Raw genomic sequence first — 24435 nt, 5'->3', positions numbered from 1 at the left:
AAGAAAATTATGTTTTCTGTAATCTAGCTGTTATAACTTGTACAATGTTATAATAAGATCATTTAAAAAAAAAAAAAAAAAAAAAAAGACAACTTAGGGTTGAATTTACAATTTACCAGGCAGTAGAACTGTAGAACTTTAAATGGTTTTGACACTCTTGTGTCTGTGTAAAGAACTGACATGGAAATGTTTTTCTATACATTTTTTCAAAAAACCTTTCCTAGACTATTTCTTCCTGCAGAGATTATGTCAGTTAAGGAGCCAGGTTAACAAACACTGTGTCTAAGACTTGAAACAGTGAATTTCACACTTCTGGTTGAGATACATGCAAAAGAGTAACGTATTTTAGGTCTGTAGTCTTCAGATTATTTTGTAGAAATGTCAAATTTCACCATGTGAAGGGTTTTCCCAGGCAACCCTGCTGTGAATTATTTATTTTTAAATGTGTAGTAGATCTAAAAGTATGCACAGCGGTAAAACACTAGCTGAAAGGTAGGTTGTCATCATTTCTATCCCACTGTACATTAAGATTACGTCTAAAATCCTGACCTCTTTAGTGCTCTGGCTGTGTTTTTGTTGCATGATCCATTTGACTCTCGCTTGTGGTGAAGCAGGTGTGCATTCCAGGAAGGTTGAGTTGTTTTCTACTCCATAAACCACCTTCAGCTCAATTTCCTCAGAGCCTGCAAAGAATTTCAGGTACATTATATTAGTATACAAAACAAATATCATCAAAAGCCTATAAATGACCAGCTATCGGGAATGTCTACTTTTGCTCAGTTTTGTATACTAGGAACATTTCAGGACATATTTACCATCTCCCAGATACTGACACTGGCTCCATGGGTCGCCGTATCTCACATCCTGTCGACGGGAACGTCTGCAAAGGGCGAGTGTGAAGCTGTTAGATATGGCTATGGAGGATTTCAGTCACCAAGGTCGTTTGCAATGCATAGTGCTCTGCATAGAGTGTGAAGCCTTGTTTTAAGCGTAAAAGCCAGAGGTAACAAAAACAAGGCATGGTCCAAAAATGTCTGACATTAAAAAAAGGCAAATAAATAATAATAAACTGACTGCATAAATAAAACAAAATTCACAGAGATTCACTTCTTTCACTAGCATCAGCATTGTCTATACATCTTTTCATTCCTCATGCTTTATCTTATAAATCGCACATTATAATGTACTTCACGTACAGTCCATGTCGGTGAAATTAACTTGTGTGGCTTCAAACTGATTGCTATGTTTTGACTTTTTAATGGAATAGATACCACTCTAGAAAGAAACACAACTCTTTATCAATCCCTGTACAAATAGGAACATAAGGATTTACTAACAGATCGCAATGGAAAGTAGTGTAACTCTCAATTTAGCACATAACTAGGCCCACACTAACACTCCCGGCATCGAAGTTGTTTTATTGGGTGCGCAAACTTCATTACAGCTTCATTACTCGTGAATCCAGCTGCGCCTGGAGCATCATATATCCGTATAAAACAGCAGCATGCCAAATTCTTACATCCCTCATAACAAATCTGGCTGCTTTCCGTCCTTGCCGTGGAGTAAACAGTTGCACATAAACAACAGATATTCGACTGAGCACAGCACAGCTATATATCTGCCTCGGGCACAGTTTCACTATGTGAGTTCGAAGAGTTCATGTTCAGAATTAAAAATATAAAAGGTAAACATCATGGCAGCATACAATACACTGCATTATGTCAGTGGGCATAAAGAGATTCCATATGGGTGTCAAAGAGAAAGATACCTCTTGTTAGTGGGGAAATAATTGGTGCAGGTGGTGCCATCCCAGGCGCAATAAGGATCCCGGGCCAGGCAGCAGTCAACACAGGCTTTCCCATAGAGCTCACACCGCTGCAGGGGCAACCGAGCCACCGCATCTGCACTGCTCACAAATAGAGCTTGCTAAAAAAAAAAATTTAAAAAAGGGTGGAAAATGTTTAACAAGTCAACAACATCCCTTCTGGCATCTCAAATGAATTCATGAATATTCAAAGCTGGTAGAATTCCATCTTTTACAGAGGGTCCTTAAATTGTACATATCATCCAGATCCCTGAGAGGGTTGCTCCCCATAAATAATGTACTTCAATAAACTGAAATGTGTTCTACTAATCTTAGTTGTGTCTGAATAGACATTCGTGATTGTACTACGGGATGTTGTGTCTTGCGTTGGAAAACATTACTGACCACCGTGACGAGCTCTAGTCGGACGTATCGATAAAAATTTTAAATCCTTTAGAATCACAAAACGACAATCATGGATCACAAAATAATGGATGAGGATGTATCACTTTATATCCATACTGTCTTCCCATTAGAAAGAATGGCAATGACATTAGTGTTATCTCGCAGACTTATTCAATTTGTTATTCTCACTTTGCAAATTTATTTAAAATAATAAACAAAAAAAGCACATTAGTGTTATCTATGACATTATGTCATAGCACTATGACATTAGTGTTAATGTCATAACACTATGACATTAGTGTTATCTCGCAGACTTATTCAATTTGTTATTCTCACTTTGCAAATTTATTTAAAATAATAAACAAAAAAAGCACATTTTGCAAAGATTTCAAATAAACTTCTTTCATGTTGTCATTATGGGGTATTATTTGTAGAATTTTGAGGAAAATAATGAATTTAATCCATTTTGGAATAAGGCTGTAACATAACAAAATGTGGGAAAAGTGAAGCGCTGTCAATACTTTCCGGATGCACTGTAAATATAAACCTGTCCAAATAAAGACTACATTCCACAAGAAGTCAAAACAATGGTGATAAATCGAGCAAATCTACAAAAAGGAGCTAAATTATAGCTTTAAAAAGGACCGTTTTCACTGCATGAGCATGCGCTTCTGGCTTGAAGATTCTTCTTCTGTTAGTAATCTCACAGAAGGGAAGTCATTAAACACTATTAAATGCTACTTCTAAACCACCCACAAAATAGCTTTACATACCCTCTTGGTGGAGAGCTCCATGCTTAAGATAGGACTCTAGGAGATAAAAAGGAAGAAAACAAATTGTCAGTACGCATTAAACGATGACATGAACCACCTCCCGATTTATGGAGTAGGTGAAGGAGGACACGCAAGGTTGGCGCCGAACAAGAGGCTCATCTCAGGCTGTTGTGCAAGTTGCAGGCTTTTCTGGCTCATTGCTTCATATGGAATCCTCCATATGCTGCCAGCAAATGGTCCTTGACTTTTAAAACAACTCTCCCTTTTACAAATGTCTTTGTGAAGATGGTACCTGATAGAGTACTATCCTGTGTCTGCTGAATGTAATAAAGAATAATGTTTATTGTTCTCCCTGTAAAATGCAGAATCATTCTTTATATTAGTAATTGGGAAGATGGTTAAAAATGTCATTTTGTAGCCAGCTGCATTGAACAGACAGGCATTCAAATGTGTCCGTCAGGGATTCTCTAACTCAGGACCCAGCAAAGTATTTCTGCAGACCAGAACAAGCACTGAAAAATATACTGTGGCAGAGCCAATTAATGTAAGGGGGAAAAAACCTATATTTTTCAAAACATGAAAAAGCACGGCTTCTGAAGCATATCCTCTGTTTCAGTTCAGCCAATCTTATGCATTTATGTAAATTATGCAGCTGAAGGTAGCCCGTCAGACCAGAGACACTCTACAAAGAGAGCTAGAAACGTCAAAAAAGGACTTTTAAATTATTACTATTATTTTATTTACCTTTTCTAGCCTGATTAGTGAAGTGACCAGAAGTGGAAACACCTCTATTTCAGAGACTGTAGTGATACTCAAAAGTGGTAATGTGAAGCACCATGGCGAAGCAAAACATAACCACTTTACGTTGTCTTATTTATAGTCATAAACTAATCACTAATCGTTAGTTGCTTATCCAGAAATATGTAAGCAATTAATTTTATGCACTGTAACAGCTACTTTATTTCAGTTCAGCTGGAATTAAATGACAAAATCAGACCAAAGCCACTACGACTCCTCTAAAACCCTTTCGTTTTGCGTGACATCATTTTCAACACAATTTCTGAGCTATACAATGATCTGTGTGTTACAGTGCTTTCTGGGAACCTCAACCTGGGTCTTGTGAAAAGTCTAACTCATCCATTTTAATCTCACATTTCCTTGGCATCTCTTATTAACCCAAGAACCCAAGGTTATAGAAGAACCTCATTTGTCTCCGTTTACTTCCCCCTGTTTGTCCCTCGGGGAAACCAACATGTTCCTAGCTGTCTACAGCCTCGAATAAATGATCTCCGCTTTTCATTTGCTGAGTAAACAATGATGATCCTCTTTAGTGATTTGTTGTTTCTGCCTACTTGTTCACTCTTTTCTCCCATTGCCTGGATTTGGTCAGTAGGCCCGAAGGGCCCTGGGAAACATGCAGGTTTGTTTTTCCTTAAAAAAGGTCATTTCTGTTGGGGAAGCTGAGCTCTCGCAGGGAGACTGACCAGACAGAGCCTGGAGCTAAAGATCATGTGGCAGGTCAACAGATATCATGAAGACACTGGAGGAAAAGTATAAGATTGAGTGTAAAGAGTATGGCAAAAAATTTAATTACCTGAAACACACTCAGCTCTTCCAGTATGATTTCCTCAGTTTCCCAATTCTCCTTGGGAATGGATACCACCTTCAGAACCTTGCCATCATCTGAAAACAGATACCGACTATAAGGTAATATCTCTGGGGCTTTAAAAATGCTGAAACTATAAACATTATCATAAAATATGTACTGTATATATCGCACCGAAACAGTTAGCCATTAATACTGTTAAAATAGTACATTTATAAAGGTGAAGCAATAGTCAAAATAATGATTTTCCAACATTTTAAATTCCATGTTGTTAGAATGATTAGAGAGATTATAAGCAGGTCATTCTGACCGGAGAGTAACAATGTTAAATGGAAAAAACAAGTTTTCTTAATTACAAACACATTTTGTCGTATATGCCTTATTACTGGTGTTTCTAAATCTGAACCAAAAAAGTAATTTTAGTCAACCACATCTCCCAGGAGAAGAAAATACAAGCGAGGAAACTTACTCCCATAAATGCTGTTTTGTTTAATAAAATAAAAGGGATAAAGTTGGGTATTTTGCAACAGATGTTAGAACCGCATTATAAAAGCAAACATCAAATTCAAATCAAAACAAATGGTCTTGATTTTTTCCCCCACTGCATTTACCAGGATTAAAAAAGTTAGATTATTTCATATAGAATATTGCTTTCTATATACATCATGTAAGTCAATAGCGGATACACCTGCAGTCATATTAGCATTCAGTTTGACCTTAATTTTCAGTATTAATCTTGTCCTCTTCTCCCTACACTGATTTTGGTGTTTTTACATGCATCCCACACTGTGCGATTACTTTACCACCCCTTGACTGAGCAGAGGAAAATATAAAAGTGTGACACAGAGCTTAAATGAGGATTAATGTGGCTCCCGGATGGCTAACAGCTGTTACTCTGCTCTCTTTACAAGTTGTGGGGAGACTCGGGTAGATTTAGCGTAGAAGAATGCTCTCTGTACACAGACGCTCCCAGAGTCTGTATTTATCTTAAATGATTCACAGATACATGGCAGAGTTTACTGACTCAGCACACACAGCAATAGCATCTTGCGTAATCTCAGTATCAGGACTATGTAAAGAGAAAATGTCAGACATTGTTTTGGTAAATTGTTGTGCATGGGGGAACTGGTGTGTATTCAGCAGTACAAACCAGTTATTTACACCAGAGAGAGTTTATATTAGTGCAATCAATCTGTTTACTGGCCCAAGAGTGGTCTTGCTTGCTTGCAGGATCTCGGTCATAGCATTTTTTATTTTTTTTTTACTTCTATATTATATATATTATATTTATTAACATACTTAGCCCGAGCTTATTATTCAGTCATTCATCTTAGAGCGTATGAAGGAGCATCAGTTACTAAGTGAATTATTTAGAAGCTACAGTAGAAAAAAATACAGAGTTACAGAAATAGTTTGGTGAATAATAAGATTTACTCAAAATGAAGCAACCAAGACTGAAGCAGAGGTGAGGTAGGCCTCCATTACTCATTAACTACATTACTCTAGTTATTTCAATCCATAGCTAAAAAAGCACCAAATTTCTCTTGGATGACTGACAACATTTGGGGTAGTTGGAAATTTGTGGAAATGTTCTTTGAACTCATGGGCAAAGAAGGATTATCAAAGAAGATCCCAATCAAAATCTACAAAGACAATCAAGAGACTGTAGGTTGGTCTGTAAACCTCAAGTAAAGGATGAATGAAATGTCAGCACTGGGCTTGGTTTACAATCTACTATCCGGTCTTCTTGCCGATCCCTAAGTAAATTACAAAATTAATGTGTCTAGTATTTTTATTAATAAAGTTATAAGGGATTGAAGTCTCAAGGGCTCTAATTGGATCACTCAGCCACATCACAACATACCTGTACCCAAATGTAGAACATTGTATTGGCCATCTTCTGCATCCACTCTATCCACTACCAACTTCTTCAGCCTGTAGGGGGTGTTGATGTGAGTAAACAGTGGTCGTCTGTGAATTGGCACGACTGGCTCCCACATCAGTTGGTGGGCTCTCATGAAGCTCATAACCTCGTCAGGAAAGTCGCGGGTAGACTTGTGCAAGGGGTCGTACGTCTCACTTGGGCACTGAAGGAACATGAAGGGAATGTTACTTGTGTTCCTGGGGAGATCTAATATTTACAACCAGGATCAAACTAGCTTTTTAATTGAACCCAAAGTTCAATTTCAGCGGACAAATCCTTTTTGCGATCTTGAAATTTATACCAGTTACCTTCATATAGTCAAAACTGTTTTCAGTCATTTTCCTATATTTGAAAGCTGTGATTTGGTAGTACCACCTCCCATAACTGGAAGATATTATACAAGTTAGCCAGCTAATTAGTCTACTTTTTAGTGCTTTGAGAACATCACAAAAGTCATTTCTATCTAGGTCAAGATAAAGAGACGAACATTATATTATGTTAAAAGACATAATATAGCCAACTCTACATTACCTGCTGATTATTCAGTACTGTGTCATTAATAACTAGTTAACACTAAACTTCTCCATGGCCATCATATGTTATTAGTGAGTAATGTCACAATACGGCAGCTTAAAATTGAACTACTATTAAGTGATTCGTTGTTTTAGCCAGCTAAGTTTGTAGCTGTAGCTAGTTACTGCAACTAGCAAGCTGATATAACCATTACAAGTAGTCTAAATAAATGTAAAGGGGTTTGCATTTTACCAGCATGAACCAACTGTCCTCATATTTATACATTCCCACATAACCTCACACATTTATATAATAACTAAGTGAGAATATAATGTGTGTGTTGTATACCAAAATCTGGAAGGGTATGGGCAAAACCAAAGTTCTCTGAGGTCAGGTGACAATCATTACTGGTGATTGGCCAGTCTTACAGCACACGTTTTTACACATAGTAGGCTACATTCTGCTGCTACATTGTTAGAATGTAACTTTTTCCATATCGAATTTGATAGTGTAAGAGATTACCTCTGTGTCCTCATAGCTAGTTATGGCCATGTTTACTCGTAACTCATACAATCATTGCTAGCTCGATATTAAGCATGGAAAACTGAAATCATGGACTACAATGGACACACATAACAAAGCACTGGAAAGTGTCAGCATCTAAATGCCTGGGAAATAACTTTAAATGACCTCCAACCAGTTTATGCAGAACCATGAAAACATCTATTTTAAAAGGCTTTCACTGTTTCTTTATGATGTTGGTTCTCATAATTAATCAAGCATATTCAAAGAGCTAACACCCTTGCCAATGTTTTTCCCTGTAGGGAAGCATATGCGCTAACAGCACACCCCTCTAGCACTTTAACAAATGCGCTAAAGCATGACCCTGAAAGCACCTACTACCATTTTTATAATCCCCACATGCAAGCAAACTCCAAGTTAGGAATGATGGACAGCAGGAATGTGACTGCAACATATGTAATCATAAGGACTATATATGTATGTATGTATGTATGTTATTCATGCAGGGAAAACGTGCTTTTCATTATATATTACTGAGAACAACTGAACCTAAGCGTTGGTGTAAGTTACATTACCATGAATTGTGGTTTCATGCAAGGGTTAAGGGTTTGATTAGTGTATGAAGCTCAACTCAACTGGGGCTTTATAGGATTTAAATTGAGTACGTCATGAATGTCAAGAATGTAGAGTCAATATTACTCATTCATCCCATATTGTTATTTACTTTAGCTCTGTTCGTGCTTAGACATCAAGTGTCAACCAAAAACCCACAGCTGTTTTCAAGTTATGCCTTCATTTCACCTCCCACCGCTCTTTCCAAAATCCCCCATTCACACTCATACAGATTCTCCCTGTAGTGGACTCACCGTCCCTGGACGTGGATACGGGATCCTGCCTTTGTACTCCACCCAGCGGTAGTCAGGGCCTTCTTTGTGCGCAAAGGGCCCATTGAAAGCGGCTCGGATGGACGCCATTGAATAGACGCATACAGCAGAGCCTCGGAAGACAGAACTATTGAAAGAAGAGAAGAAGGAGAAGTGAGTGTTGGCCTACTGCTGAGTTAAAATAACACAAGCCCTTGAGTCTGGTCACCTCTGACCCTTCCTGAATGGCCTGTGGACTTCCCTCTCTTCTGAGGAACCCAGGCAGATTGTTTTGGAAGAGTCAGGAGGAGACTGTTGAACTCAAACTGTTGTCTTTGAGGGCGTAGGAGTGCTGATGTCAGGTGGCAGGATAAAGAGATTTCATCAAATTACATGACATGGCCGTCATAAATGTAGTAGATGCTGAGAGGGAATTATTCCAGATCCGCTTTCCTAAAAGTGTCATGACACGGAGATATTTTTTCCCCATTTCCAAGCAACAGCATTTCCAGCAGTGTATGATTTGTCATCTAAATCTTTCTAAGCAGTTATAATGAACACCACCAGCACCACCTGGAAATACCACAACGTGGCTGGAATTAAGTATACAAAGCATTGGTTGTTCTTAAGATGACCTTTAAGCTACCACAATTTTATTGATCATGCCACAAGCCGGTATTAAATTCAAAGGGATCAAGATTGATACTTGGCCTTCAATTATCATTCATTTTAATATGGCTAACAATGCAGGACATTTAATATTTTTAATAATAGATATATTCATATCTCTAAACATATGACAAAATATATATATTTTAAATTAATTGCCTACTTGGGTACATATTAATGTTTCTGATTTATTTTAAATTCCTATTTATTTATTTAATGCAGTGGTTAAATGGTTCAAGAACTGACCATCTCCCATTCATGAACCAGTAATGCAAAATGGCACATGAATAACACCAGACTTCTCCCAGTACTGTATACTTTACCTTACTTTTTTAATCTCCAAAACCAATCTGAAGTCACATCTTTAATGCTGATAAACTGCTATATGTCTGTATAGCAGTATTCTTCATTAGAGTCTTACCTTGAAGTTGAGAAGACTCCATATATAACCGGATTTTGTGGATCTTTGGTCTCCAACAGAAATATATCCTCTAGAAATACAAAAACGATATATATTTTAAATAATAATAATAATAACAACAACAACAATAATAATAACAATAATAATAAGCTATATTTGTGTATTTTTTCTATATTTTAGAAATATATTAAAGTGAATAAATATAAGTTAACACAGCTTGCCCTAAAACTGTGAAAAGTTTCCATGATTTCACACCCATTCTGTGATCCCTGACCCATCTTTTTCTGTACGCGTTTATTTGTAACTCCATTCTCTTCAATTTGCCAACATTTATCACTTATTACTGCCTATAATTCTGTCACTTATGCTCAAAGTAGCTCGTGTTTATTCTGACCTGGAATAAGCACAAACCTCCATTTTCGATATTGAATCATGAACACAAAGTAGCTGTGTTTGCATAGAAATCGACTGTATACATGTTTGAATGGAAGTAAATATAATATAGAATTAATATTTTATATTTATGTTTTTATTGCACCACTGAATATCTCATTTCCTAAGAGTGTGCATACCAAGCTCATCAAAGTATGTGTCCATGCCTCCTGGCGCTGACACTGAGCAGACCAGCCTGGCCTTTAGGAAGGTACTCCAACGATTGATCAGACTCCGCTTCCCACCGATGTCATTCTGATAAACAGATGCACAATACCATCATGTCATTTGATGTATTATACAAACAGTAACATGAACAGATGTTAAATATAATAATCAAACTGGATTTCAGAGTCTCATAAATAATATTTATATGCTTTGGATGCTTGCTCCTTGAGTGATTCATCAAACTGGTTGAGAAGGTCTTAAGCCAGAGACTGTATTCAACAATCTCTCAAAGTAAGAGGTTTTAAAGAGCTTATAATGATTTTGCAATAAAATGCTTTTAAAATGCTATAACTCAGTGCTGGCTTTAAAATACCATATTAAAACAGATGGGTCTATAAAACAGCATTAAAATTTCATTAGGGATGTAAAAGTGGACCTGTTTGAATTGGTGTATTGGTCTCAATATTTATGGCACAACTACACAGATTAAAAACGGCTCATATCAGAAATGTTTTGACACAGTGTGGTCTGAACTCACTTAATACCACACATGCAGCTCCTTTTTATTACTACTATACTATTATGAAATGAAATATTATCAAATGAATTTCTTTTTGTAATATCTGTTTCTCTCTCACTCACTCTCTGCTGTGCTTCTCAGTCCCAGTGAAGGAAGTGTGGCCTAACACTACTCAAAGCCAGCAAAAGCCCCCCCATTAAAATCTGTGTTGCATGGAAACAGCTCTAAATTCTGTTATATTGAATTAGTGGATGTATCTTTCACATGTTGCTTGTTCATGGTATCAATGTAGGACCATCCATGTGCATCATATTCTCTTGGAAGGAGAAATAAAAACACATAAGACTATATTAGATTATGGATTTTTATTTCATTGTACTACTGCCTTATAATTGTGCTTCAGCCTGAACACCTTGATAAGAGTCCATTATAGGAATCTAACTGAATACGAATATATTATTCGGATTGAATGAATAATGTGTTCTAAACGAATACAAACACGGATATAGGAGGTACACTATTCGTTCTACTGCAATTCTACTGTATTAAGGATCAGAGCACTACCTGTTCTATTTCATACAGCTTTATAGTTTAGCAGAGTGAGGCCAAAATCTTGAGTGAAAGTTCAAAGTGTGGGTGGAAAAAGCTTTCACAGCAGGACTTGAAGTTACTGATATGATGGCACTCCCAGAACATACGCAGAACAACTGGATCATCTGCTCCAGTGTTAAGTACAAAGGAGTGAGGGGTTACACGGAATTTCACCTGATATGGCTTTAAACGCTTGGCATATGTCCTAAAACATTATTTGAATAATTTGCTGCATTTATAACTGAAATTGGTTTACCAAGCTGGAATACCTACAAAGTAGCATTTTTTTCCTTTCTCAAAGCAAAGCCAGGCATATTAAGTGTTTGTGAATAATATCTTATGTTATTTACCATAACAGCCATTATTTCTGAATTTCAGTGAGATGGAAATAAAGGGAAGCATTAAATACTAGCACAAGGCAACTCAGTGATAAAGTGAACATAAATTACAGCCTACACTGCTGAAGTGCTAGTATGGCCAAAATATACTGAGGTGCCAGTTTATTACAGACACTAGATATGTGTACTTAATAAACTGGCAACTCTGTGTAGGTCTATTCCTTGCAAACAAACAACTTATTCATTCCTCCTAAGATAAATAACACCACTAATACTCTGGGCATGATATTACACAGGCTTATACATAATTTCCGCGCCCAGTTTATATTGACGTGCACAAAAGGCACATTCATTCAGCCCTTCTGGATCGCATTTCATTTTCATTAGCCAATTATAGTCAGTGCCAGTCAGCTCACCTTGCACACTCTAGCCACTCGGCTATAGATGCGCTTATCCAGCTGGTTGGACTCCACAGCCATTTCCTTGAAGAAGAAATAGACCTTATCATCACCTTGGCTGTGTGTGTCTGGGATGGAGAACGAACCCACAAACTCTGGCTCTACAGAGAAAAATACATTTAAAAAAAAAAAAAAAAAATCAAGTGTTTGTGATGCGGCCTTTAAATCATTGGATTAAAGGTGCACTTGACCAATTTCATGCATATGACTACGTCACTAATTTTACCATTAACATTATTGTTATCAAACCTTATTTGCTGAATCCCAAATGATTCATGTGCTTACAGTACCCTACATAGCCTTATATAGGGCTAGTACCTACATAATACACTATATGCCCAACATAGTGACAAAATAAGCATAAATTCAAATGTAGTTTTTGTGCATTTTTTTATTTAAAGGGCTATTCAGATGGGACTAGCTTAATGGGGGGGGGGGGGGGGGGGTTGATGTAATAATTACCAGAGCTTCTCTGTGATTTTACCTTTTACCTTCTATAAAAGAGCCTGTAAAAAAAAAACCCAGGTTAAACTAGGTACTCGATTTGTTCTCGAAATTTAGTCATTTCAGCCAAACACCACTTTGAGGTAAACTTCCTGAAAAATCTCAAAAATCCCAAAAATCCCAAACGGAATGCTTACATACCGCTTATTCAAACAGCATTTGATAACGTTGTTCTCCCCAAACTGAAACTAAATATAAAGTTTCAGCTCTCGCCCAGTTGAAACTTTTCTTTTGCTTCGTCAGTGCACACTGAGGTGCTGCACCATGTTACATATGCCGCACGGGGCTGCTGTGATGGTTCATCGGCACATAAACGGCAAAGACACGCCCATCTCTGCAATTTCTAGAGAAGTCGCTTATCCCGTGCGAATTGATGATGAATATCACAGATGTCCATAGTAACAATTACTTTACAGCCATATGTCCTGAAAACTAATCCTGTCCGAATAGGGATTTAGCTGCTTCAACAACTACTTAAATGACTTTCAGTTCAAAGTATGTGCATTGGGTGTAACAATCACTTTGTAGTGTTTATGTAGTATACTATAGACCCAATAATACGTTATTTGAGATTCAGTCTGATTGGATTTGGTGCACCTGTTGAAAAATGCTACATTTCTTAGTAAACACTGAAATTTTATATTTAATTTGAAAACATATACTGTACATAAGTGTGACAATAAAGTGTACATAAATTAAAAACACAAAGGCCATTTGGCCAAGTTTAGGAAACATTTTAATAGGCGATAATTACTTTATGAATGTAAATAGTACTCAGACATTCCGTTTGTTCTGATGGCTCTGATATGCTGAAATGCATTTTAAAATAAAAAATGTTGGAATCTCACCATTGAGCCAGTGGTCATTATGAGCCTCGGTGCGAATGTAGTGCTGACTGGTTGTGTGCACAGAGCTACGAAATATGGCTGCATTGTTTCCCATGAAGTCCACTGACGTTCCTGCATACAAGTCTCCATCTAAAGTAAAGACATAGACATGTGAAACCTAAAGCATATGATACATGAACTCGGATGTTCATTTGAATTCTGGATCCTTCTAGAATCAAACCAATTCATGTTTATAGGATCTTATATAATTAGGAAGTTGAGTTTATTCCAGACTCTCCATCAATGAATGATTTAATGATAACAGAAGTCTGTAGCCTAGGCAGCAGTCTTTAATTAAACAGTATATGGTTCAGTGATGACTGAATGATAATAATAGAAGTCCATAGTCCAGGCAGCAGTCTTTAATTAAGCAGCATATGGTTTATGTACCCTTTTCCCAATGGAGCATGGGGTTGTGTAGTTTTTAAAAAATGGCAAAAAATTATAAATCAAGTGGTTAACTTTCATTTCCTGACTGTGGAACAACATGAGAAGTTTTCATCCCACCAATTAGCCATGAAATTATAGGCCATGACAGAATCTGCCAAGGACAGTGCTGATTATTTCTAACAGTGTTGAGAGCTTCCCACACTAGTCATACATCTGCGCACGAATTATAAACTATGGTTCCTTAAGTCAAATATATCATACGTGGGAGGAAACATTCTCTGGATATATGAATGTGTGTTCATAAATATATTAGCGTAGGATATAATGAAAGGTTTACCGATCCTTTTATTCTTTCTTTCAGCATAAAGCTCAAGTTATATTTTTAAATATCAAATAAATATTGTGCCATGTATCTCTTGCATTGCTGTATGTCTATATGTATGATTAATATACATTTAAATCTAATCTGCATTGCAGTATACATAACCAACCTATATAGCTTCAGTTAATGTTCACATCAAACATCAGAATAGGGGAAATGTGATCTCAGTGACTCCGGCTGTGACATGGTTGCTGGTGCCAGTCGGGCTGGTGTGATTATTTTAGAAACTATTGTTCTCATGGGATTTTCAGTCTCTAGCGTTTATACTATAATAAAAAAAAAGAAAAAATATCCAGTGAGCAGAAAAGGAGAATGGCTGTCTTATGCTTACAGGAAGGCTACAGTAACTCAAATAACCACTCTTTACAACCAAGGTATGCAGAAAAGCATCACAAACCATGTCAGACTAATCAAACCATGAGGCACATGGGCTACAACAGCAGAAGATCACATCAGGTTCCACTTCTGTCAACCAAGAACAGGAATCTGAGGCTACAGTAAACAAAGTCTCACTGAAATGACACAGCTGAAGATTGCAAAAAGACCAGATGTTGTTTTTTCCCGTTTTCAAATTGTCCAGTTTTTCTGCGCTTATGCCCTGTATCCGCATGATTTTATGCATTGTGCTGCTGCCACATGATTGGCTGACTGGATAGTCTTATGACTGTGCAGGCGTACGGGTAATAAAGTGGACTGTAAGTGTACACAGTCCACTCCGAAACTACTGGAACAGCAAGGCCACTTAATTTGTTTTGTGCTATACACCAAAGACGTTTGGGTTTGAGATCAAAAGATGGATGAGAGTTTAGGATTTCAGCTTTTATTTCCTGGTATTTACATCTAGATGTCTTAAACAACATAAAACATGGCACTTTTGAATCAGACCACCCAAATTTTAGGCGAGAAAAAAAATGTGACTCAACATTTGACATGTTACTGACAGATGTTTCTTGTTACTCAGGTCCTGTTAGATTAAATGTTTAAACAATAAATAGCTTTGAACATCTACTCTCAGTTTTAGCCTTCAGTTTCACATATGAAGACTGCATTCGTTGTTAAAAAGGATAAGCCAACATGAAGATCAGAGTGCTGTCTTTGGGAGAAAAGCAAGACATTTTTAAGCTGAGAAAAGAGGGGAAAACTCAATTCTCATATTCGTCCTTTGATCTCAAACCCACATGTCTTTAGTCTAAAGCAAAAACAAATAAATTGGCCTTGCTGTTCCAATAGTTTCAGAGAGGACTGTACATGCAATAAATACATATAACTGCTTTTCATTTTATATTGTTCTATTTTAAACTGTATTAGTGTGCTTTTCTGTTTCTATAACGAACACAAACAAATACAAGCTTATTAGAAATACTGATTTTAAAAAATCAGTTGCAATCTCAGTTACAACGTATGCTTACCAGTGAGTCGAGCAGAGAACGGCTCATGTGGACTAAAGGGACATTTCCCTCTCCCGGATTCAACAGCATTGCTCAGCAGTCTAAGCGAAGGTTCCTAGGCGACAAAGACAACCATGTCACCCTCTTAACCCTTTCTATATAATGTCTTCATTGTTAGCTGAAACCTTTGGTCAATACTTCTCAGTAGGTGACCGAGGGTGTTATTCATCCCTGTTGGTGTTCATATTGAAAGCCAGTATGCTTAAATTTAGCCCTTAAATGTCCTGTTGTCTGATTGATGCCACCCGTGGCTCTGTCACAAGCCATAAAAGGCAAAATGATACATGACAGTCAGTAAATATAAAAAGGCAGAATAAAGAGACAGCTGGAAAATGTCAGATTGTACCTTGTGAAGGGTGACTTTCTCACCTCGACATTGTGGCCCAGGTCAATGTATGTACACACAGGGTGGTACGCCCCGGTTCCACATGCATACACATGTGTTTTGTTGAATGGTTGAAGGAGCCTCACAAAATTGGCACAGTCAGTCTGGGGAGATAAAACAGTATCTCAGATTAAAGCCTGAGCAATTGCAGAATGAGGTGGATATAAACCACTGTTGACAGCTTTAAATCACTGCACAATACTCTCTTTGATGTTTCTGATGCTGTAAAAGAGAAATGTCAAACGCAAGGAGAGTAAACTTACCTCCCTACATGGTTTTTAATTAGCGTCATCCCTTCTAAAGTTAATGAAGAATACTTTATTACTCTTTGTGTATATCAGAGAGTAGGAGAATATGGCACTAAACTATATATGGCACTAAAAATAAAAGATGGGTTTTTTTTGGATGGGGGGGGGGGGCGGGGGGTGTTGAACTTTCTTAACCTTTTGAAGTTTACTTACCAACAGATTCTTTCCTGCATGTTTGCAGCGTTCAGTATGTTCTCTTCCAGCTGGCCAGTGAATCTAAAAATGGATAGGAAAGACACTGTTTTCCCAAGGCTTTATGAAAAACACAGTTTTTACAGAGCAATGTATGGTAATAAATTTGCCTTCATTTGTTATACAACAATCTACTTATATAATGTATAATTAGAATAACTAATAATTAAATTTAAATGTGTGCTTTCGGTCAAAGTTACCCATTTTAAATGTTTTATTTTTTATTTTTAATTGTTCAAAGTGGAAACAGACTGAAAATAATTTTTCCAACATGAAACTTTATGTGCTAGACTCAGTATTTCTAAAACTTCAGATTTACATTACATCGTTTATTCTTACCTTCAGGTCATTTTGAAAGTAACAGTGTGAAAGTGTTAAGAGTGACTGCTCTGTATAAATATACAACAAAAAGGCGATTTTAGAGGCAGTCCGAGTTCCCCCATGTCTTATTTAATTCTCACCTACACACACAGCTGCCATTAGGAGGATCTCCCAATATAACTTATTTAAAATTAGTTTTAAAAAAATGTTTTCTTTAAAATTAGTTTAATTTAAGAACTGTAGTAACTGCATTTGTATAAAATCCAAAGAAATTACTAATAGCGCTAATTGGTTGACCCTTAAAATAGCTTAGCAGTGACTGACAATGGAACATTGGTCACTCAAATGGTATTTTTCCTTCCTAATGGGAAAGTTAAATACTTTCATAAATTACATTTACATTTTACATTTATTCATTTAGCAGATGCTTTTCTCCAAAGCGACTTACAAATGAAGGAATACAAGCAAAATACATACCGAAATGCCAAAAATAAATACATATGCAATAAAAAAAAAAAATGCAATTTCCCATTACCATGAATGTAGTCAATTCTAGAATATGCAGGGCAGTGGGTCCATGTTAAGATCTTCCGAGCTAAAGAAAGTCTATCAAACTGCATTCAGTTTAGTAATGTCACAGTAAACAGTGTGACTTCCTGTAATCTATAAACATGAACACAACTTGAGAGTGTAGCTGACTGCTGTAACATTATGGAGCCAAGGAGCATCCAGATTTATTTATTTATTTATTTATTTATTTTTTAGGGGAACTTGATATTGTTTCACACCATAAGTCCTGCCTCCTAAAGTTTGCTGTTGGAATTTGACTGCAAATGAAACTATAAGTTCACTTTGAACTTATATTGGCAAATACAGATGCATGAAATTGCACAGCTTAATGATGTTTGAAAAAATGATGTGAAGATTTGGGTAAGACACTATATTAAGCATGTAGCTCCAGTGCAAAAACGAAAGAAACAAACAGCAAATTGTCTTGGCTGATCAAAAAAGTGTCAAATTGATCAACTGTTCCTTTAATCAAACCTCAAACCAGTAAAAGAAAAAGTTTTTTTTAAAAAAAAGCAAATATTAAACATTTTGAATGAGTGTATACTACTGAAGTAAATAATTGATACCATATTGATTCTTGAGTTCTGGTCTGTACTGCAGCATGTCTAGGTATGACACATACCTCACAAATCATGTAATTTTTGTGCAGCAAATTGTTACCAGGTAGTGACCCATAGAACTGCTGCCAGTTTGAAGGCTGTATCTTGTACATGGTACCAGAAAGTCACACATGGTACTCACTATCGCAGTTTCTACCTTCATACCACTTCATCAGTCATGAGAAATGTTAACTTCATTTGTTACATGCATGAAAGCCATTTCAGCCTCATGAGACGTCATGACAAACTGATCATGACAAATTGGGAAAATTTCAGCACAATTAAATGAGAAAACAAATAAGCACATAGTGCTCAGAGTTACCGTGTAAGAAATCTATAGGCGAGTATCAACAGGATTACACACTTTGACCTGTTGATATTACATGCATAATGGAATGCAATACCATCAAGCAACTCTAACCAACCGTTTCTTCCATCTTCTCGGTACATGTCTAATGAAGTATGCGCAATGATGATGTAAACATGATGCTCTGGTGAAAGGTGTTGGAGTGAAATGGAGGTGGTGGGTGAAGAGTTTTATAACCTTGTGTATAGTCTGGGTCAGACTCTCAGAGTCGAGCATGTAGACGTGGTCTCTTCCTCCAACCAGTAGCCAACCACGATCCTCATCCAACAGCAGAACTTCATAATACCCATTAACCACGGCACCACTGTGCCAGAACATGGCTGAACTGTTCCTTGTTCGCAGCTCTGAGGAATGAAATGAGATCAATTGAATGAATTGTAATATGTAAAGACAAGTGACCAAGCAAAATTAACAAGACAGATGTGTACTTATGTGACACCTATTCTTGAGACATTTAAAGCCTCGATCATAGGTCTGTAAAGTTAAATCAATTGAAATTGAATTTGCAGCATACCAAGAAAGCTATTTTCACACTTCCTGATTCTACGCAAAACAAATCAATGTCATAGTTGCCATGGATTCCCCGTTTGTGGTACACGTGCTGTCCTGCGTGTTACTAAGCCCTGTTTTCCTAGTTTCCAATTTTATATACCATGTTCATTGTTGAGATCCTCGTCTGTGTTACTGTTTATGAATTTTTCTATGATGACCCTGATTGCTAATGTGTTGTCACCCACTATGATGATTTCTGGATTTGCCTAAATAATACCCATGCTGAGTTTACACACTTCCATCCTGCCTCATCAACTCTCACGTTGTTACAATAATAGTAGTAGTAGTAGTATAAATTATAGCAATGGTTCAATGGATTGGCACCCCAACCAGGGTGTCCTCCACGTTGTGCCCCAGGTTGTGCCCCTGTGTGTGCGCAGAGTTTGCTTGTTCTCTCCTTGCCTTGGGGGTTTCCTCTAGGTGCTCCAGTTTCCTCCCCCAGTCCTACAAAACATGTGTTGTAGGCTGACTGGCATTTCCGAATTGTCTGTAGTGTATGAACGTGTGCGCCATTGTGCCCTGCAGTGGGTTGGCACCCCGTCCAGGGTGTCCCACGCCTTGTGTCCCGAGTTCCCTGGGATAGGCTCCAGGTTCCCCTGTAACCTTGTGTAGGATAAGCGGGATGGATGGATGTTTACAGGTCACTTTATCACACATGGCTTCCTCCCAAAGAATGAATTGCCATTACCTTTACCAGCAGAGATGCACTGATAATTTGATATTGAGAGAGCAGACTGTGTGCTTTGTACTGAGTGGTGTGACAAAAGCTATTTTTGTCTGATTAACCCTTATTCAAAATACTCATCGCAAGTGGGCACACTAAAGAGCAACGATGCTACATTTCTGTTTATGTTTGTTTCACAAAGTTACAAAGCAAAAAAGATCACAGAGTGCATTTGATCTTGTGAAGCTTTGTCAGCAAAACTCCAAAGAGATAAGAGTAGTGGACAAATCACTGGATGGTCAAGCAGATTATGTGTCCAGGGTGTCAGTATTTCATGTGTAGGCAGACAAGCTCAGGAAGCTGCTGATTTAGTGGTCACCAGCTCTTTTTTTTGTCACTCTGCCAACAACCAGGGAAAGAAAAAAAACCCCTACTCCCTATTAGCTTTCACAAAACATAACCTTGCATTTAATATGTTTGTTTAAATGTAACATGTTTTATGGATCATATATTTCTCTGTGGTACAAAGCAACCCTTCTGTGCTACACAAACCAAGGATGGGGTTTGGTACAGTGCACTTAAAAACTGTTAAAGTCTTAGTGTCACCCCTATCAGGGATTTCAATGCTCGCATATTATCCACAGTCTGCATTAATAGACATAATTAACTTGTCATTCTTGTGAGGTAAATTACATTAGTTGTCAGTTTTTAGTTTGGTTAGTTAGACATCCTGCCTTGACAACTAATTACATTTGGCTGGGCAAACAGTTTGGGAGCATTCACTTACCTGGTGGAATATTATTATTTGCCTAACTCTGGATAATGAGATATTTATAAGAGCTGAATTACCATCTTCATTCTTCGGTAGCACTATAATCTAGAAGTGTGTCATTTTTTACAGTGTACTGATGGAAAACTTGTATTGCAACCTAATTGCTACATTGATCTGTATAAACATGTCAGATTGTAGGCTCACAGTTATTACATTTAGGTAATAACATTAAGTACTTTTTAAATATTAATCCTTTACAAATACAAGTACACAAGTATCACTTTCCAGAAACAATGCAGATCATTGGTGCATTTTGACTCCGTGTCAATCAAATGTCTCACTGTTAGGGTCAATGAAAGGGTATCATTAATTTGAAAGACACCTAAAATAAATATGTCAATCATATGTCCTAACACTACCTTTTAGGACCACTTTCACAAATTAGGCCTTCCGATACTCATGTGGAGATATGTGCATGTTGTCCCAGCTGGGAACTGTGGAAGCAGTTACTTGGACTGGTGCAGGTTACGCAAACAGAACACACACACGTGCACACTCTCTCTCATAGCTTAAGCATGCCTCGCTGCATCCTCTCCCTCCCCCTGGGGAGAAGGAGTTTAACAAGGCAGAAAATGACCCTGGCCAATCAGTGCCAATTAACCCTGTACACCATCGGCTGACATGTGCACCATGTCCAACAGACAGCCGGAGAACACTGGGGGAAACCTCTATGCTTCCATGCTGAAATGGTGTTTTGTCTAAAAGCAGTCTCTGTATCTTCTGTGGATGCTTGAAGCATATCGGAGTTTGATTTTAAAACAATTTCTATCTACTTTGGCAGGTGGTGATAGGTTGCATAAAAAAATGAAACGAGTTCTGAGTGTTGTTGACTCTCTGATTTTTATGGTGAAATGACACAGGTTATACAAATTATGTAAAGTATGAATGTAAAAATGTACTTAACAGATCAAATGATATGTGCAGGGATATTGCACATAACCACGAAAAAAAGTCCCCACTTAAACCCCACTTCCAACTGACATGCAAAACAAGTTTAATTTGTCATGTATGTTTAAATAAATGCACCTCCATGCTGTAACTATAACACATGATTTGAAATCCCACCTCCTGCTGCACTACACACATCGGCTGAATCATGATCTGGCTGACAGTAGAATGATTTGTACCATTCAGATTAATAGGCATGTATGATAACCGATATTTCCCGAATCACAAACATGCAGGTATCTGAAAATACTCACAAAATCAGGCAAAGGCATCACATATTTATATCGTTAAAAAAGTACATAGGAAATAAATATGCTATCCAGACTCAAATAATATGCAGCAAACGCTGTAGCTCAAATGTTCACCAATGACTTTGTGAAAAACTTCATCAGCAAAAGATAGGAATTCATATATTGGCTCATTGCCCTTCGTCTGCATTAATGCATTTAACTAGCTACCTAACTAGCCGTATGTTATTATATTACATTAGCTACCACTTTTTAACATAGTTGATTAGGATTCTAGGCAGGCCGAAACAGAGGACTGGGCAAGCACACTGAAGCTTCCACTTGCCTGGTGGTCTAGCTAATAAATTTGTCATTTACTCCTTCAGTCCTTTCTGTCTCTGACTTTGACAAACTACAGTTTTTGTAATTTGTATTGGGGGTTGATGTTAACTTGACAGCTTGAACAATAAAAAATCCAATCTTGCTTAATGATTTCTACAACTATTTTTCATTATTTCTTTCCACTGAGCCAGTGATTTTCACATTGATTAATCCCTTCCTTAATAAAAGTCCAATTCAACAGTCTACTTTATCCCTCGACCGATTTTTTTTTGTTGTTTTTTTTTCTCTTTCATTTATTAGAAAGAAAACCCCTCTTCACATCTCAGGGCCTTTGAAAACAGCACGACTTGTCACCATGGCTCGCTACTTGCTGATGGAGATTAATTGGCTGAGGGAGAAGTGCAGAGTGCCAGTGATGAAGTATCCTCTTCAGGGGCTACTAGAGGCTTCATGATGGACATTTTGCATTCCAGCCCCATACAGAGGGAATTTCCAAGCCAGCTAGAGGAATCACATAAATACATAGAACATGCAGTGGAATCTAAGTAATTGGAAAGCTTACTACCATGTTAAGAGACACGACCGCACTGGGGAACTTAATAACAAACAGCCATGAAAAGGCCACAGTAGTGGACCACTAATGACTATTCATCTATTTAAAACATTAGGTTTTAACCCAGCTAGGTTTTACATTACATTTATGGCTTTTGGCAGACACCCTTATCCAGAGCAACTTACATTTATCTCATTTATAAAACTGAGCAATTGAGGGTTAAGGGCCTTGCCCAAGGGCCCAACAGTGGTAGCTTGGCAGTGCTGGGGCTTGAAATCCTGACCTTCTGATCAGTAACCCAGAGCCTTTAACCAGTGAGCCACCACTGCCCCAATGCCCCCACTAGCACTGCCTAGCTTTAACCTCCAGTTTAATCTTACCATGCTTCACTAAAATAAGCTATGCTTTTTTAATATTTTATTAAAACATGAAATGCAAAACAATGGAAGACATGAAAAATGGAAAAATTACCCAGGTTCATTCACCCAGATGTATGTTTTACTGTTTCACTACAATATAGCCACATCAATATTAGTGTAGCTATACAATAAGAGCCTATGACACACCACAATATGCAAGTATTTTAAATATGTTCCTAGAACAACACAGTACCAAACTGTAAAACACATCTGAAGTAACATACTGTTTTAAACACAGTCCTGTTCTTCACAGTGTGGTCTTTTGGGCCATTTTGGGCCCCAACATTATGACTCTTTAATGGAACTTTAATAGTTCCTTAAGTATGACACGGTAATTGCTCACTGACAAGTACAAATAAATATTCTAATTGGGAATTGTCAAGCCCATCCATTACAACACTTATTTAGCAAAAAAGAGCTATGTAGCCAACAGCACCTGCTGGATTCATTTCCGCCTTGCCTATGTCATCACCAAGAAACCTTTAACCACAAATGTTTACCAAGAACCCAACAGAGACCCTGGGTTTCACTGTGTGCTTCTTGCAGGTCTCCATGTTGTAGATTCAGGGGTTTTTTTTTTTCTTTTTTCAAACTGTAGATTCAACACACCCACACATAGGAAGTTTTATTTATTTATTATTATTATTTATTTTTTAATTCACCAATCCACCCTACTACTTTAAACTGACATTTTTGTTTCAGAGAAAAAAAAATCATAAATAGGCTTTTTTAATGTCATAAATCAAAAGCATTTAACTAATTAGTAGCAAACTTGTGACTGTATAAACGTTTGGTATTACATTACATATGCTGTATATTTTCTCACTTTTAATACAAAGTCCCCAAACCTGGGCAAATCTCCATAGCCACATTCCAATGGAAAGCCTTCCCAGAAGAGTGGAGGTTATTATAACAGCAAAGGAGGACTAAATCTGTAGTGGGAAGTTATAATGTTATGGTCACTTTTCCACAAACGTTGGGTAATATAGTGTATGTCTACATTTTGCTAATATAGATTTTATGACATCATGCACTGAATCGGACCAAGCATCGCAGATCACATAAAAAATGTAAAAAAAAAAATAAAAATAAAAAAAACCATCACATTCTGTGTACATTCCACAAATCAAAGGTCATCAAATGTGAATATTTCCCATATTTTGATACTTTCCTCACTCACTTGGATCACTTCCTAACCTTTTTCACATTTTCCCATTACCAAATCTGTCCTATAAACACTGAAAATTTCCTTGTTTCCCCTGTGCACACACATCTGCTTCCACATAGCCACATGTATCATGTTATCAAAACAATGGGCAGCTCATCACTCCTGATCACAGGAGGTGAATTTTAACATGCCAACCTATCATGCAAACGTCTTATACCAAGCAGGGTTTTCTAATCGCTTTAGGAGGAGGTATGGATTTATTTTTTTATTTTTTTATTTTACAATTTATGCTTTTTTGACCTTAGACACAGTATTTCACCAACAACTCCAGTCAAAAGGAAAGCGCTAGAACCAGGTGGTTGAGGTCATC

The 24435-nt window shown here is 37.3% G+C and overlaps 1 protein-coding gene across 3 annotated transcripts in view; it reads right to left on the bottom strand.

Annotated features, from left to right (window-relative positions):
* Positions 1–24435, bottom strand: part of si:dkey-49n23.1 (semaphorin-3D) — a 63213-nt gene that overhangs the window by 4046 nt on the left and 34732 nt on the right. For all 3 annotated transcript variants that reach the window (XM_053652793.1, XM_053652794.1, XM_053652795.1), the window contains exons 3-17: positions 18538–18704; positions 16465–16527; positions 15988–16107; positions 15580–15673; positions 13360–13488; positions 11966–12108; positions 10073–10187; positions 9501–9570; positions 8414–8558; positions 6453–6675; positions 4577–4665; positions 2983–3018; positions 1769–1926; positions 816–880; positions 550–683 (exon numbers count right to left, since the gene is read on the bottom strand). In XM_053652793.1, coding sequence (XP_053508768.1) covers positions 550–683; positions 816–880; positions 1769–1926; positions 2983–3018; positions 4577–4665; positions 6453–6675; positions 8414–8558; positions 9501–9570; positions 10073–10187; positions 11966–12108; positions 13360–13488; positions 15580–15673; positions 15988–16107; positions 16465–16527; positions 18538–18704 — 1751 coding nt within the window. The remainder of the gene's footprint in view (positions 1–549; positions 684–815; positions 881–1768; positions 1927–2982; positions 3019–4576; positions 4666–6452; positions 6676–8413; positions 8559–9500; positions 9571–10072; positions 10188–11965; positions 12109–13359; positions 13489–15579; positions 15674–15987; positions 16108–16464; positions 16528–18537; positions 18705–24435) is intronic.

The sequence above is a fragment of the Ictalurus furcatus genome, chromosome 21 (genome assembly GCF_023375685.1).
Source record: "Ictalurus furcatus strain D&B chromosome 21, Billie_1.0, whole genome shotgun sequence".
In the NCBI taxonomy this organism is placed as follows: Eukaryota; Metazoa; Chordata; class Actinopteri; order Siluriformes; family Ictaluridae; genus Ictalurus; species Ictalurus furcatus.
This window is presented reverse-complemented; position numbering and strand designations above follow the sequence as displayed.